The 17924-nt window shown below is 43.2% G+C and overlaps 1 protein-coding gene across 1 annotated transcript in view; it reads left to right on the top strand.

The window, feature by feature from the left end:
* The window catches only part of LOC108640409 (autism susceptibility gene 2 protein-like), a 308558-nt gene extending 294927 nt beyond the window's left edge, over positions 1-13631 (top strand). The window contains exons 3-4 of the mRNA XM_029961324.1: positions 5569-5670; positions 13245-13631. Coding sequence (XP_029817184.1) covers positions 5569-5670; positions 13245-13316 — 174 coding nt within the window. The 3' untranslated portion in view covers positions 13317-13631. The remainder of the gene's footprint in view (positions 1-5568; positions 5671-13244) is intronic.
* Positions 13632-17924: the final 4293 nt, after the last annotated feature.

Below are 17924 nucleotides of genomic sequence, written 5' to 3' on the forward strand. Positions count from 1 at the left end.
AACCAGGCACTGCTACTATGGAATTATCTAAAGTGGTTTAGGGATCCAGCACAGCAAACTGTGGTCCCGAGAGGATGATGCTCCCTGGGGTCTGGGGCTCAGCTGCCCTTTCATCCTCCCTTACACCTCTTAACATGATTGACTATCTCTCTCCTTCCTTCTTTTCCTTCCTGAGACAAAAGGCAACAGAGAGCCACGTTGTTATGGATTATCCTTAGGAGTGTTTTATGGCTTATGTCCCCGTCTTTCATGTCACAGAAATGCCTGGCTAACATTGTAACTATGGCACTGTTCCTGTAGATCTAGCCCACTCCTAAGCCTTAATGTTTAGGTCTATTTTACTCTTTAATGTTGAATGGCAGAAGGAGCAGAGCAGAGACCTGCTTTCCCTGGACACAGATGAATATTCTGTTTGCACTTTCACTGTCACAAAATAAGGATGAGTGTTTCCCTGCTGCAAAATTAGTTCCACTAGATTCCAAGTCACCAGAAAATCCCTCTATGCCCTGAACGAAGTTACTGTTAGTTCTTGCTATTACAGCACTTTCATACTGATATTTTTGCATCTATTTTGGTTTATTCATAATCTTAGCAATTTCTGGATGGTTTCTGTGTGACCTTTAGGCCTGAGCTAGTCTGTCTTTCTTCATTTAATCATCACTCTCAGTGTCCTACATCTTACATCTTTCCTCTCTGTGCTCTCTCTGTGCCCCTGTCACTCTTGGGTCCCTCTTGCCAGTCTCCAGCTCTGCCTCAATTCCACATTACTCTGCAGGGCAGCAGTGTTGTGTCTGAAGTTTTGTGACTCAGTCAAAGAGCAGCAAGCACTTCTCTCCAAACCACAGTGTGGTGAGTTTACTGTGGCTGAGGCCAAACTGCCCCCAGCCCCTCTCACACTCCCCTCCTCAGCAGGGCAGGGGAGGGAAGAAGAACAGCCTTGTGAGGTAAAGGCAGGGAGGTCATCCATGACAGTTATGGGTCAGTCTTGACTTGGGGAAAAGAAATTTAATTTATTACCTATTAAAATAGATTTGGTTAGTGAGAAAGACCAGTAAATTTGCAACACCACCCTCTGCCTCCCAGCTTGGCTTCATTCCCCCATCCCTGTATGCCCTGAGCAGGGCAGAGGGATGGGGCTGTGGTTGGTATGTGGCAGCTCCTCTCTGCCACTCCCATGAGTGACAATTCCTTGAGGAAAATGCTTGAGCTTCACAGGGGACACAGTTCCTGCAGGGAATGAACACGCCACGCTGCCCTGAGGACTCCCTGTGGGCTGTGGGGATCCAGCCCCACGGCACCTCCTCCCTCCCGGGGCCCACTGTCGCTTTTCCCCACACCCACTGTCACTTTTCCCCACACCCACTGTTACTTTTCCCCACATCCACTGTCACTTTTCCCCACATCCACTGTCACTTTTCCCCACCCCCCTTGCTGTTGTGGCACTTTTGCCTCTCGGTTCAGTGTCCCCAAGGCACGGCCAGGGCGCTGAGGGGGGTGGGCTCTCAGGCCTGTGTGGGCTGAGGGGGCTCTCACAGCGGCTCTGTATGACCTGTGTCTGGACAAAAGGGAGGAATGAAAGCCCAGGGGGATGGGCAGGGGGGTTTAGGGCTTTTTTCCTTTAATTCACCTTAGCAGCAGAGCCACATCACCATTAGAAGCCATCCTTGCTGCTGCAGTGCCCCAGAATGGTGAGGGGATCATCCAGTCCCATAGTGTGGGAGGGACTCCATCATCACCAACTGGGAAAATGCCCCTGATATAGAAAACCTCTAAATAGTCCAGTTTTGGGGAGCAGGGAAGAGCTGTTGTTCCTCTCACTGTTTGGGGTGGCTGTGATGAAGAATCAGAAATAAAATCCTCTGCTGAGACCCAGCCCAGCCCTCAGCCAGCAGCTGATTTTTTTTCTTTTCCTTTCTTGTCATAGAAGTGTAGTTATGACTTTATCCGTTTCTGCTTGACTTCCAGAATCCTCCAATAGATTTAATGGCACTACAAACTAATAGGTTCTGTAGTACAATAAAATATTTCAAAAAATGCAAGGAATGACCAGAAACTCCTAGGAAAGTTTTGGAGCTGTGGGTGTGCCCCAGGGTCCAGCCCTGCACTGTCCAGCCTGGGCAAGTGCTCTTGAGGTCCTGATTGTCACTTTTTTTTACATGTACCCCATCTCTCTCACTCGGGGAGTCCCTGAGGCTGTGCATGTTCCTTGTGAGTCTGAGACAGTCTGAGTTTTTAGGGTTTTGTGCTTTCAGTTTAGAAAATGTTGATATTTCCTCTTTGTGATACCCTTTAGGTGGATCCCTACATGGATAAATTCATTCCCACTGTACAGTGAAAGCATAGAGTCAAACACACTTTTTGCAAAACTTTTTTCACTCCTCCCCTGGTGCAAATTTTGAAGAGCAATGCTGTGGTAACGTGGGAAGTTCCTCAGTGAGACCTTTGTAGAATCACAGAATATCCTGAACTGGAAAGGACCCACAAAGATCAGCCAGTCCAACCCCTGGCCCTGCACAGGACACCCCAACAATCCCACCCTGTCCCTGAGAGTGTTGTCCAAACCCTCCTGAGCTCTGGCAGCCTTGGGGCTGTGCCCACTGCCCTGGGGAGCCTGGGCAGTGCCCAACCAGCCTCTGGGGGAAGAACGTTTGCTAATATCCAACCGGACCCTGCCCTGACACAGCTCCAGCCATTCCCTGGGGTCCTATTGCCATTCCTTGGGTACCTTGAGTGGACACCATGGGAGTTCTGTGCTGTCTTTGCCTTTTGCTTGGGATACCCTGCCAGGAATGACACAGGAACAAGGGTTGTCAACGTTGCACTTCAAATTTCTTTCAAGAACAGTTCCATTTTTGAGAGGAAACTCATTTTAGGGCTCCTGTGCACCCCACAGTGATGCACCAGACTCATGCAGTGTAACTAAAGATCCAGCCTTTTATCTGTGGACTTTTTTAGCAGCACTGTGTTATTTCAGTGTTGTTTTATGCAGTTGAATCTGTGTGAATAGATGGAAATGACCCGTTGCCTGTCCACGTTAAGTGTTCTCATGTGCGCCTGTGTGTAACTTTAGGTTCTTAAAAGAACACAACGGGCACATTTCCATGCTTTATTTTTTTAATTTAACACAGATTGATGGGTTTTGGAATAAAATGTAAACCCTCAACAGTTTGGCACATGGGGAAACTCAACTTGGAAAAAAGAGAGGAAAATATGGAAAGCTTATAAATCTTGGACTTATTTCCAAGTTTGCTGTCTGGTCTATGCAGTTCACTTTGTTCCTGCAGAATTTAAGGCTCAGATATCTTGGTCATATTCTCTTACTCAGTGTAAATTGTGTCTAGAAAAATGACACCTGCTGGGTTTTTCTTCTCTTCTTTGTAACTAGCTGGAATTAATGGTGTAGAAGAAATATAGCACTGAGCTGTTATGATTAGTTAGCAAATAACTAATGTGTAAAAATTGTGTACAAAATAAGTTGAAGTTCTAAAAATAAAATCTGAGACTAGAAAAAAAGTTCCTAATGCCCCAGTTGCAATAAGAGTTTTTCCATCATTGAGCAGATGTTGACAAAAGACCAAGTCAAGGAAACTTGATCCATTTTCCTCTGGTTGGTTAAATTGTAAACTTGAGGCCATAAAATTACGGGACACAGAGGTCCTAGATAAGATCAGTGAGTTATATATGAAGTGTAAGACTTCTTGAATTCGTTATCCTCCCCTCTGCCTCCAAAAAATGCTACAGAGATCTATTAGATCTGACTGATAAACCATTCCATTTGAAATAAAAATAATTTTACTGGAAAATGTTCTGGCTGAGCTGTGGAATATTTAGTTTATTTATTAAATTGTGTCTGACAAATAGCTCTAGTTCTGTTACATTTTCTTTGAGCTGAGAGTAGGCCTGTGCCATTTTTTGCAGTTGTGTTCATGCAGTGCAACTCAACTGTGCGTTGGAACCTTTAGTTTCATATGCTTTATGTCCTTTCTTTGATTTGACTGATAGAGAGCACCCAAAGGTGCCTTATAGAGTGAGGGGAATAAGGGATGAAGGAGAAGTGTCACACAGGCCCCAAAATTGCAGATACAGTTTGCTCTGGTAGTGAGAAAATGCTGATTGATAAAGGGTGAGGATACTTTGTGTGGTCCTTCAGTGAACCTGGGGCAGAACAGCAGTGGCCGTGGGTGAGCACGGTGTACAGTGGGAATGTGCATCAGCACAAGTGTGTTTTGCTTGCATGCACCATTAAAAGAGCATCTGTGTGAATTTTTGTGTGTGGAAATAGGAATGAGAGAAGAAAGAGGGGGGGGGGAAAGGTGATGGAGAGTGTTCATGGAGAAGGAACCTTTGGTCTCCAGTCATGGAATGGAGATGAATGAATGTCTACTCCTGTACAGTCTGAATAGAACTTACTATGATCATATGAGTAATTAGAATAACTTAGGAGGAGTTGGTTGGTGTTTGTTATATGGATATTGCTGAGTGTAGTAGGTGTCTCATAAAATACCTCATTAGATACCTTGCCGAGTATTTTGTCTGCATTTACCTCTGCTGCCAGTATTTATGTATGTGATTTTAGATCTAAATTTCTGAAATAGACTTCTTGCCAGAATTGACCTCTGGAGTAACCAGTCTTCACAGGAGGTTAGTTCAAATGGAGCATCAACAAGGCTAGATGAAAATTTTAATATGTTCAAGCAAAATATGTGGAAGGATACATTAAAACAGATACATGCATTTTCAGCATTGAAGTGGATGTGGGTGATATATGTGTATATATATATATATACCCTTGCTGTATATGTGTATATGTGCTCGTGGACATGTGTAATGAATGTATATGGTAAATGCTTTTCTCAGTGCACTGCTGTGTAACGTGTTGACCTGCACAGTGCACAGCATAAGAGAAAGCAGATGTGTTCTCAATTGTAATGAAAATACAGTTTGTAGGGGTTTTTTTGTGCTTTTTACTTATTGCAATGCCAGTAAAGTTCATTAAAGCTGGCTTGAAAGGCAAAAGCAATTTGATACCTATCATGTTGTTTTATGAACATTGAGGTTAGTCAAGAATTTTTTATAATACCAAGCAACGTGGTTAGGGGCTAGTCCAGCCAAAAAAGGCTTCTCTGGAGTGATGACTTCTTCTTCCCCTGGGGAAACTTCCATGGATCTCAGAATCCACATTATACTGTGCTGTAATGAGGGAGGGTTTGACTCTGTGCATGCTGCAATGTGATGGTAACTTTAACAACTTCATCTATGGCAGAAATACTTTGAGAAGTCTAATAGCTTCCCAAATGAAGGTCTTAAACTGTGATTTCCTTGGGACATGAGTGTTGCCCCTTCCTGCCTGCAGCCCCTGGACCTCACACCCTCTCTGTGGTGCACGAGATTCTGCGCTCATGGTCTCACTGAGGTCCTGCCCTGGCACCAGGTCACACGGTGACAGTGCTGAAAGCACCACATAAACGCTGCTTTGTGTGCACCTGGGGCTGGGTTAAAGAAGAGCAGTGGACAAGGGCACTTGCCTGGACCAGGCTAAACTGTCTCTGTTTTTTCTCTCTCCTGCAGCTCAAGCCAGGTCAGAACAGCTGCCGGGACAGCGACAGCGAGAGCGCGAGCGGGGAGTCCAAGGGTTTCCATCGGAGCAGCTCCCGGGAAAGACTCAGTGACGTGAGTGTGGCTCCTCCAGCTGAACACTGCTCTGGGGAACCCTGCTGGGCTTTTCTGAGGGGGGTGAGGCATAACGGGATTGAGTTTCTAGGATGGTTGGTTGCTAAAATCTCCTTCTTTTGGGGTTTCTGGAGAGGAAGAGGTAACTTAATCTCCTGCCCCAGTTCAGAAAACTTCTTAAAGTTTGATCCAATGTCTTTCTGTGTGCAAATACTCATTACTTTTGAAACATTCGAAGGCCATTTAATGAAGTAAAAATGTTCTGCGTAGTTGAGAAGTGAGGTGGCCTCTTTTTACCCCAAGTGGGGAAGGAAAAGAATGTATTTCTTTGGGCTAAATACTGTCTTTATGAAAAGTATTAGAGTGTCTAGAGAGACTCAGCTAACTTATATATAATGAATTGATATAACATGGCCAACAATAGCATAAGCTCTGCCTTTATTGCTCTACCTAAACTGCTGTGGAAGGGCCTGAGATGGCAGCTCTGTGGAGAGTGTTTTTCTCCACTAGATAATGCTGGCCATTCACGGGGTGACACACACGAGTTATTCTGACAGAGGAATGACTACAGAAATCTCTCTGTTGCTGCAATCAGATTATTATTATTTATTATGTGTACCATCACAATCCTTGAGTGTTTTATTCATAGTTCTGTGTCCTCTGTGCTACATGCTTTACAACACAGAATATAAAGACAGCCCTGTCCCCAAAGAGTATCTAAATTGGGGATTTTGTAGGTCAGATCCTTGGCTGGCAAAAGCATGGATGGCTACATTAGTCAGCCCAATTTGTATCAGCCAGCAATCTGGCCCTACTTTCAACTAACCCACATTTTGGAAATGGGGATTTTATCGATAGCATGTCCATGTAGATTTGGATGACAGATACCAGATGGTGTCCTCTATAGGCCAATCCAATAAAACTGAACTGAGCAGGCATTAAAAGAAATACCTTTGTAAAGGATACATTTCATTGTGCAAATTTAAGCCTCGAGGCACACAGCTAGCAATTTTTGCTGAATTGTGCATATCACTGGAACAGATGCCTGATTTTTCTTTTTCTGTGAAAGTGTGAAATCTGTAGCACTTTCTTTCCACATCCCTTTGTCACCTTATTGTAGAGGTCCATTTCTTCCCCAGAGCCAGCCTTTATGGGTACAGTCAGCTAAACTCTTCAGAGCCTGCCCTTCATAGCTGTCAGGTGAGGTCACTCTGGGGGCTCCTTGGAAGAGCAGATTGAAACCAGAGGAGATAGTGAGTAAATGTTCTGTACAGGTAGCAGTGGATGGCAGCCTGTCACCATTGCCATCCTTTGCCTCTGAGCCCTGTGGCAGCTGAGAAGTCACTGCAATGAACTCCACAATTACACAGCACCTTCCAGCAAAAAATTTTCACAACTCCTTACACACATGGTTTTAATTTAGCCTTGTTGCTCCCTTGCAATGTACTGAGTGGAGAGCTCTGAGCCTTATTGAGCTTCCCAGCAGCTCACAGCACTGCAGTGCCAGACCTGGCAGTGAGAGCAGAGTCCTGCTTCCCCCTCCACCCGTCAAATCCACTTTTTCTCTGATGTTTTTACAATACTTTTCCTTTGTCTTGGCACTGTGGCAAATTGAAAGGAAGTAGAGAGCAAATACAACTTCCCCAGTGCATCTGAGAGAGGACACAGGGATTCACAGGTTGCTCAAAAGGAACGTTATGTAAATATATGTGAAGATGTACATTTGAAAATGTTATACATAATTTATATCCTGCTTAATAAGGAAATTTCCTTTATGCTTTGATAATTCATTCCAGTACAAGCATGTGTCTCTGGTCTGGTGTTACCAGTTCAGCTGAGATTTGAAAAAGATGCCTGAGATAGTTTTCATCTTACCTGGGCCTGTGGTGGCCTTTCCCAGACTCCTTCAGTTCAGAGCAGCACATCCCCTTCTCTCCCAAAGCCAAACACCCTGTGTGTTGAAATGACAGGGCCTTACAAAGTGCCAGTGATACTTCCACTTTCACATGTGGGGGAGCCTGCCCTGAACTTGATCTTGAACACAAAGATGCTTCAAGAGCTTAATAAGGTTATTTTAAATAATATCTTTTGAAGAAGTCAGTTGTCTAATGATACCCACCAGTTACTGTCCAGAAAACGTGTCAGACAACAGAATAAGCTTTCTCTGAAGATTCGTTTCTGTTTTCACAACTATTTTCTCACAAAAAAAAATACACAAAAAGTTGTACACCCAACAGAAGATAGAACAAAAATATGAGACGTGGCAGGCAGAGTAACCCTGAGGTCAGAAAGCAAATTTTGGCCATGAAATATAATGAATCCCTGCTAATGTAGCCTGACAGCATTGTAAGATTAAGCTCCTGCATGGAAATGTGGATAATGAATGAAGCACACATACTGCAGGTAGATGATCATTTCCTGATCCCCAGTTCTAAGCAGGCTGGTGAAACAGCAGTGCTGGAGCTTCTTGGGCCTTGATGTGGGGCCTAAGTGATGGTTCAGTGACAGATGCAGGATGAGGGAGAGGGATAATGAATATGCAGTTGCAAACGGACACCTCAGCGCCTTCATTCTCTCTCCTGTCAGGTATCTTTCAACTCTGCCTGTTATAACTGTACCTGCAGCCCTTGGATAACACAGGGTGTGTTTACAAGGAGTGACTCCTTTCCAGGCTAATGAGATCCAAGCCGGTAATTTGCAGCAATTGTGAGAGGTGGGCAGAAATGAAAAGAAGATAATTCAGTGAAAAGACCATGTTAAACAGGAGACTTTTCTCCTAATGAAGCTTGAGATAGCATCAGACAGTAGGAAGAGGAATATCCTCTGTTCTTGTCCGATGCAATGCAGTGAGACTGATTTCCATCAACTCCTTTCTTTGTCCTCATCTTGCACGTGTGTGCACAGGCACACACCCCTCTGTGAGAGAACATAATTAGCAGAGAATTTGACCTCTGCTAGATTAGGGATAATGATTGCTGGAATGCTCCAGTGCAGGCATGTGGCAGTGCCCTGATGCAGCTCCCCGTTTGAATTTCATAAACCCATGGCTCTCTGCCTTTCTCCCCTTTATAGGTTGGGGTTTTTTTGGAATGACAACTTGTTTTTTCTTTTATGGATGGAGGTAGCTCCAGGGGCCTAAAAGAGAAATTGGAGAGCTGCTCCTCCTTTATATATAGGGTGCTGTAGTCAGTTTAATCTCATCAAAATCTTTCCAGTAGTAGAATTCATTTTGCTGAGATCTTGCTTAGAGACAAGATGGCAGTGCTTTCTCTTTTGCTCAGCTTGGAGCTCAGTCAACTTGTTTTCCTTATCTTTCTGTATGTATTTAGTTTTAATTGAGTCTTCCCTCTTTGGAATACTTTTTAGTCATGTTTCACAAAACAGCCAGGAGATCTACTTGAGGAAAACATGAGAATTACATCTAACCTGGATGGCAAATACACTGAGTATTCAGGGGTTCAGCCACCTCTTTGCTGATCAAAAAATCAAAACGCCTGATTCCTTTGGTGCACATTCCTAAATCCCTGATCTATCTGATCTCACCCTGCCTGCTGCTTCTGGTGTTGACTGCAGGGTTTCAGTGAGGGGATGAGTAGCAGAAGCCTCTCACATGTGGCCATGGGCTGGGAGGCAGCACATCATCCACTCTTGCTGCACAGCAGAAGCCTGGAGCGCCTGGACTCTGCTTACTTTGCTGAACAAGGAATCACAAACCAGAAGAAACAGCTGGCACCTTTCTGTCTGGAATGTTTTTCCAATTCCTGAACAGGGAGTGGGACAGGAATCTTTCCATTTGTCCCCTACATGAAAGGTCTCATCCTGGGCTCTCATGCAAGCTGATGCTCTCTTCATGAGTGCTTCCCTTTTCCCAGTGCTTTGTGTGCTCCTACTGCCTTGTGGGCTTTGAGAGTAGGTCACAGTGAGGTATCACCGAGGGTGAAGTCCTGAAGTCCCCTGCCCACCAGGTCTGTTGCTCTTTGCTTCGTAAAGAAACGTGTCTACACCCCCAGCAGGTTAATCCTGTGGGCAGCTCATGGTTTCAGGCTCAAATATGGGATATTTCCAATTCTCGTCTCCCATTCCTCCCACCTGTACAGAGCCCAGAGAAAGACAAACTGAGGGACAGTCTTTGGGTTATGTGCTCTGAAATCCTCAGTGCTGTTCCTTCTCCAGAATGTCACCAGCAATCTTGGCTGTATCCAAAGTGGGATCACAGAAGCAGAGCTCTGTGTGTGTTTGTGTGCGTGTGCCAGGAGCTGATCAGCTGCAGTGGCTGCTGCTTTGTGTGTGTGTGTTTGCGAGGGGGTGTATGTGTGTGTTTGTGTGTCTAAGGTTGGGTGCTTAAATGCTTTGTTGCATTATGTTAATTCCTCGGCAGTGCAATCAAATTCATGTCGTAATTAAAGCTGTCAGTTGGAAGGCAAGCCAATCGCCAAGAAAACACAGCATAACAAATGAAGTGAAATGATTCTGCGTGTAGCTATACAATGCTTCGCCAGGCATGAAATTAAATAAGTAATTTGATGTTGACATCAGAAATTGAAATGATACCCACTGTTCCTTCATTCAGTCAGACCTGCATAAACAATAGCCAGAACAAATATGTACAACACAGTCTTTCTCCCCACCCAGCTCCCCAAGTAATGCACAATATATATGCAAAATGAGTATAACTGTGCCTTCCAAGACCTCAAGGATGTAATTTTCTTTGGTACACAATAAACTAATGCTTACATGAGGGTTACTACATTTTTGCTTCTGGGCCAAAGTTCTTCTCTTTAAGAAAGGAAGGAAACAAAACAAAACAAAAAAAAAACCAACAAAAACAAACCCAGAATGAAAATAACAAAACCAAAACCATGTTAATTTTAAGCAAGTGTGTTTTGCTGATGGGCACCTAATGCAGGCTTCTGCTGGTGGTTGTGTGAATATCAAGTAGTATATCTAATGTCCTATTTTGCAAAGGGTTTCGGAAAGTGAAACCATTACCTCTATTATAGGCACACTTTATATAAGAGATGTAGAACCATCCAGTGCAGGATCACGACTCAGCATGGGCTTGTAAAGATGCTTGTGCAGTTGGTACCCAGGCTGGGCACTGGGTAGTGGGATCCTGTCGCTGTTGGGAGTTACCCAGAAGGTGAGAAGTTGTCTCTTGCATAGCCCTCGCTTCAGCCCTTGTGCTCCGTCAACACACGGTTCACACACAGCTGACGTAGTCATCCATGCATGTGCAACACAGTCTTTTGTACTTCAATTAAAAAGAGTTTGCAAACTGTACTCTCCATATGCAGCATGCAATGTGTGAAGGGCTATATTTCCATCCGGCAAACTCAAATTCCCTGGAAATGCACAGTTGTTCAGTGAAAGTCATTTGACTGCTATGTTTCAACTGTCCTCCCATAGCCATTGCAACATTGCTTTTGAAGGAATGAAAATATTCAGTGGGAAATATTTTGTTTGCTTATTCTTTTTTTCTTCCATTTTATTGTTTTGTTTTGATACTTGATCCTTCCAAAACTTGGAATAGAAAGCAGACAAAAATTACACACAGATGCAGAAGGCAAACTTTGGAGCTTTCAGCCAGTAAAGTAAGTTTTAAAAATTGTTAGTGAAAGAGTGGGACTCACTTGGCATCTGTACATAGCTGAAACAAAAGTGGTTATAATGATTGCACGTGTTGTACTTGTGGGCAGATCTCTCCAGCTTAAATTAAAAGAATGTAAATGGCATGAAGCAGAAAGCAGGATGAGTGAGGGGGAAGGCAGGCTTTGTGGTGTGCTTTGCCAGGAACGTGGATGTGTTTGATACTGGCGTGTGCTGCACTGCACTCACTGCCAGGGGCTGCAGAGCTGCAGCCTGGGGGCCACAGGCTCCCAAATCCAGGGCCTGTGGCCCATGGAGGGCACTCCCCATCTGGGATCAGTGGCCAGGCTGGGCAATGACTGGGGCTGTGGTGGTGACCAGGTTATTCCCAGCACAGAGAATGGTCACAGCAACACTGAGGAAAGCAGAGCAGTTATGCTGAGCCCTGGGGCCTCATGGCCACTTGTTCCCAGATCTGCAGTGCCCTTTCTTGAGCAGAGGCACTGTCAGGGGCATTGCCACTGGGCCAGGTGGGCCTTGCTGTGGATGATGGTGGTAGAGAGAATTTGAGGCTCCAGAACAGCAGGAGTGGGGACAGGAGGACTTTGGAATTTATTTGTTTCTGTGGAGCTCCCCTTGAAGGCTGATAACCAGACCTGTGCACTGCAGATCTGCTTTTGGAGTCTCCTGCAGAAGAGTCTCAGAACAGGGATGAAGAGATGCAAATTCTCAGTCTTTCCAGGGGTTTGCCCAGGCTGGTTGGGCCCCTCTACAGTTCCTGGTTATCCCTGAGCTGTGGCATTACTGAAAATGAGCCTGTGCTGAGGAACAGAAATGAGAATTGAGCTACAGGAGTTACAGACTGGTTGTCTCAGTGCTCACTAGAGAATGGTCCTCTGCTTTTTGCTTCCTTGTCCATCGACTCTCCGGGCAGGAGCGCTGGGAACTGTTCACCCACCCTCTAATGGAACAGGCAGTGACCTGGATTAGGACTGAGATGTTTCAGTCTCTCCCCGTGTCTCTAAGAGAACCTGCTGTGTAATCCCCATTGCTTAGATGAAAAACTAATGAAACAAAACCCTTTATCTCCTTAATTCTTGTGAATGTAGAGGTTATGATCATGCCCCACTTAAACTGAATTTCATGATGGTTTTTTGTTTAAAGCATTTAAACCATTTGATTATTTCCCATGGTAATAATATTGGTTTCACTTATTTTTATGAGTTTGGGTTTTGAAATCTATTTCACACTGTAGATGTTTGCTGCTTGTGGTTTTTCTTTTCTTTCTAAGTCCTTGGTTTGTCAAACAATGTGGACATCCAAATGGGAAATTGTAGTGGCTGCATTCTCGAGAAAACGGCACATTGACTGAAGCGGCTTCTCTGTGCCCACGCGTTCTTTACATTTCAGACTACTAATTATGTTTACAAAATGTCTCATTTTAGAAAAGCACTATGTGTGTACTAACCAGGGCCTTTCGGGAATAAATTGGCAAACAGGTCATACACTGAAAAAGTCATCCAAACCCACCGGGCTTTTTGTTTTGAAGTCAGTCTACTTTTTTTTTTTCCTTCTCCCCCTCCTGCCTGCCCCTTTGTGGCCACGAAGCTGAGTAGCTGGAGTCCAGGGCATTGAATGTCAGCATGTCAGGGAGGCTGGTTGATGAGTGTCTGTTTAGTCTCAGTGCAGGGCGAAATGCCATCATTAATTCATTACCCAGCTGCCTGTCAAATAAATTGGCAATTACGTCCACCGCAGAAGCTTGGAATTCAGTAAATAGCACGTTACCATCTCAGAGTCGTTGAGAGATGTAAAGGGAAAAATTAAGCAACAGCGTGTTTGTTTCAGTAGCAGATGACAAGGGGCAGCACATTGGTGCTGTGATGTAGTGATGAAAAGCTTGGAAAGGGCTGGTAATGAGCTGTGTGGATTGGAACGTGTTAAAAACCATCACTGACTTTCCACTTTGTCTTTGTGTTTTGTTGCAGAGCTCAGCTCCTTCCAGCTTGGGAACAGGCTACTTTGTAAGTGTATCTCAACTTTCACACATGTGCCTCTGAACAGCATAGCTTCCTCCTCAGACAAAAGTGCCTTGGTGTGTGGGAATGGGACTAACCCACCAACCCCACTCTGGCCCACAGCTTAACCTACCTTTGTTATTTCTTCCTCCACAAGTGCATTGGAAGTAGGGTTTCCAACACGGTGACCAGTGTTTTCCTGAACTAATTAATTACTACATGAATTCCAACAGTATTTAATTTACACAATTAGAGCAAATAAAATGAACCATGGTCTTACCAGCTCTCTAATCTGAGATGGCAGGATCTTGATTTCCCCTTGTAGCAATTCTTTGCCTCATCTCCTGTGTACCACAGTCCAGAGAACGTGACACAGTGATTTCTACCTGTTGCTTAGGAGCCCCATGTCTCATGGTCACTCTTGGGAAATGCAGCTGTACTTGTATTTATGCCATATTTACATTTTATGTCCTGAAAAGTGGATCAGGCCCCAGCTGGTTTGAAAATTGATCAGTTTTTTTGGTTTTGTGATTTATTTGCATGCACCTATTGATTTAACAGTCTATATACCTTTCTATCTGTTCATTCCCACATTCATCAATATACCTTTTACTTGCACAGATAAGTTTGGCGGTAAAAAAATGTTTTCCAGTCAATCCAATGTACTGTTTATTTTCTTCCAAGACTTGTATTTAAATTGCTTATACCCTGTTTCACTTGTAACTTATGTTCTTATGAGAACTGTGTTCTCAAAGCACGTCTTTTCTGCCTTTATGAAACTGTAAGAGAAGCAGAGCATTATGTATGTCCAAAACCAGGTGGGTAAAATGCAGTGAACCTTGTCCTGTAGCATTGCTCTGTGAGGTTAACAGCATAATCAAAGCCTGTTTCTATCTTTTCATCAGACTCTGGGGAAAATAAAACTGTATGGTATTCAATTACATGATGGAAAAACTTTGTTGCTCCCTTGTCAGATTCCCAGAGAGTAATTTTCTTCTATTAGTACATGGTGAATTTAGTCTTTTGTCACAGGGGTCGATGATCCTGTAAGAAAGTTATGTGATTAGACTGTGTTCATGTGACCTCACCTGTAAAGTATAAAATGCAAGCACAAAAATTGCTTGATACCTGGAGAAATGCTGTGTCCTGCTGGATTTACCTTGGACTTCTGCACCAACGGAATGTTCATACTGCTGGTGGTGAGGTGTGAAAAGAGCATCACCAATTGAAAAAGCTTTGTGGTCGTTGTTCTAATTATACCAAAGCCCAGATCAGTGTAAGGTAAGTTGTGAAACAGAAAAACAGACTGCTTTCCTTTTTTCAGCACTTTCCCTGGTTTGTGTCACTTGTATTTTTAAGAGGGAGGGGATGAATGGAAAAATGATATCAAATGGCTCAACGTTTATTTTGCATTAAAACTAAAACTCGAGTGTCTTCCCATAGTTCAGAGGGAATTGCTTTCCTTTGTCTGGGACAATTCAAATCGTATGAACATTTATAGACATGCTCTGGAATGGGACAAATATAATATGGGCTGAAGGGCTGTAACATATATATCTATATATAAATATATAAATAAGCCTTGTTCTCCTTACAGCGAGAGCTGAATATGCATGGTTTGAGAGCGGTGCTCAGCTTCATCTTTAGGCAGCAGAGGTAACAGAAGACAAGCCATCTGCTGTTCCCTGCACCATACTGTCTGTGGGTTGGTCCAGTAAAGTGAAAATCTGGAAGGTGTCAACATCCCCTATGCTCCAACGGAGAGCTTGAAAGTTTCCAGTTCTCCTGAGTGAGGGATTTAGTAACAAGAAGAAGCTTGACATCTTCTAGGGCCAATGTATTGGCACTTCAAATCATTCTAATTTGGATCTGTGTTGGTGGGGGAGACATCCCTTGTCAGGTGCCATTAATACATTTAACTGTGCTGGTTCTTGTCTCTAGTCACAGTATTAAGATTTCTTTAACTTTCTTTTCATTTTCTTCACTAATAGCCAAGAAGGTAGAAAATACCCTTCAGCTTCTATCTTAAAGTTGTTTTTACACTTACGTGGAGGGTTTTTTCCTCCCTTCTCACTTTGGAAAATTGTTTTTAGGATTATCTTGCTTATTGTTTTAAAGAAGTCAGTACCCTTATTAACTTACATGGGGCAAATAAAACCCAGATGTGTTTTGTGGTACCAGACAATGAGAAAAATGCTCCAGAATGATCCAATTAGCATGTGTTTCTGATAAATGTAATTATTGTATTATCAAAGTGCAAAAGAATATGCAATTGAATTGACTTCTTTTTTCCAAAGCTTTTAACTAGAAAAGACTGTTAGTTTTTGTGTTTAGTGTTAACCCAGAACATCAAAACAGGGGTCCCTGGTCTCAAAGAAAGTAAAAATAACTTCTAGTTTAATAGATAATAACAAAGCTTTTGCCTTTGGAAATTATTCCATATGTGATATACATTGGATATGAAATATTATGTACTGCAGCTCACCCAAGGAAACATAGGAACCAGGTAAGTTAAAATGCACTGATGGACATCTACTGCATATGGAAGCAAGTTTTATTCAGAAATGAATGAACACTGAGGTACAGATTAGGTAGCATTTATTTGCTGTTTAAATCCAAGTATTCATGGACTCTTTGTGTGTTTAGGCCATGCTACATAGCATAGAGATAATACTTGTTCAACTTGGAATCTCCTTTGAGAACCATGCTTTTGCCAGGCACTCAGGTTTGATGGATGGTGGGTCATGTGTCTGCAATGTTTGTGGATCCTGTGCATGCTACAGCAAAGCTGAAATGACTTTTAGATCCTGATATTCTACAGAAAGTCTCCTGAGATCACAGAGTGTTTAGGAAACATTTATAAAGCTGACACTTCCCAGTAACACAAAATCGTTTCTGTAATATCTCTACGATAGCTCCATCCTAGGAATTCATTCTGCACTTTCAGTAGTGGTGAAGGCTGAAATCTTACCTGATTATATACAATAAGTAGGTAAATTTCTGAATGGCAAAGTTGGAGAGCGAATTCTGTCCTTGTTGGCTCTGTGTTAGTGCTCCTTGAAAAGCAACAGGTAAAGTTAAAATGCATGTGCTCTGGGGAGGGCATTCCCACAGCCTGCTTTGACACCCCACCTTCCCCAGGAAGGCAATGGAGAGGGTTGGGAATCTCCATCAGGTGATTCAGCCTAACCCACCCCCAGCTGGGGAGATGGGACTGCCCCTGATTAAACAGACTTTGTAATGAGATGCCTTCAGCAAAGGGGACGGGGAGTGGTCACTGATGGAGTGTTAACAGTGCAGGGCTGTCAGGGAGCTCTAAATACCCCAACAAGTTTGGTCTTCAGTTAGGAACCACTCTCTTTTACTTCTTTCACAAGTGTTGGTGTGATCAGCAGATTTTGTTGAACAGACATTTTTGTTCTTGTTGGAATCTGCTTCCTCTGTTTCAGTGCTCCTTGTCAGAGGAGACACTTTCCCCTCCTGTTTGCATATTATTAGATCAATAGTCAGAAAGAAGAAACATAGGTGAAAGTCATTCTGATTCTCCCATGTCAGGCCTCCAGGCAGTCTTTTGCCTCAATTGCAGCATCCCTGTCCTGAGTTTCCTCTTCCCAAGCCACCTGTGTTACAGGACTCCAACTGGCCTGACTTTACTGTTTGCTGTGGGATCGAGCCAGTCTATGATTGGTGTATATGAAAAAAAAATCTAGACATGCTGTTAATATTGGTGCACCGTAAGAAATCATAACTGAATGCTTCCTGGGAAATCTCCCCGTTGTCTTTGATATTTTTTGCACTGTAAATTGTCATTGTCTCTCATCAAAGACAGACTAAAAGGTAGATTATGTCTCATCAAGGAGTCAAAACAGACAATTGGAAATTAGAAGTTAGAATTTTAGAAAAAATCACAACCTTTTTAACTTTAAAGGAAAAGCTATTTGAATTATGTGAGTTTTTAATGTTGTCCAGCTGCTTTAAGATTTCTGGGGGTTGAAATGTTTTAGAATATGATTGGAATTTGTATAACAGTAAAGCTTTTTCTCTTATCTGGCTTTGAAGAATGATTTTTGCTCATTTATGTATCTTCCATCCAGCCAAATTCACATTAAAAGATATAGTGGTTCATTGGTTTGCAACACAAAACAGAGAAGAAATCAAACCTAAATAACTGAATGTTTTCCTTCTAAACAACAAACCCGGTTCTGAAGACTGTCAAGTCCTTTGGCAATTGCACAGTTTCCATGTTTATGGCAACTTATCTCCATTTCCTGCCCGGATCTGCTTCTTGAGTCTTTGTGGCAATTTCTGAGGGTTTTCTGTTCCTTTTTTTAATGCTTATTTTTGGTTAGCAGGTGCTGCCTTTTTTTTTTTCCCTCCCCCAAATACAAGGAGTTTGTGGATTTTTCAAAACTAAATAAAGTTCGTTAATAAGCCGGTGATGGAAATAATATTTGGAAGGCAGAATAAAGCTCCCATGACCCTTCTCTTCCAAACAATGCTCTTGCTCCACCTTAAAAAAAAAAAAGAAAAGCTAAAACTGTGCTTTGCACATGGGCTGGTGACTCAGACAAACATAAATCGTGCCCGTATTCCCAGGGGCTCTCCCTGATCAGCTGTGCTCTCCAGCCTGGCCCTGGGTGGGTTCAGTTC

The sequence above is a fragment of the Manacus vitellinus genome, unplaced genomic scaffold (assembly GCF_001715985.3).
Source record: "Manacus vitellinus isolate BGI_N305 unplaced genomic scaffold, ASM171598v3 scaffold_32_pilon, whole genome shotgun sequence".
In the NCBI taxonomy this organism is placed as follows: domain Eukaryota; kingdom Metazoa; phylum Chordata; class Aves; order Passeriformes; family Pipridae; genus Manacus; species Manacus vitellinus.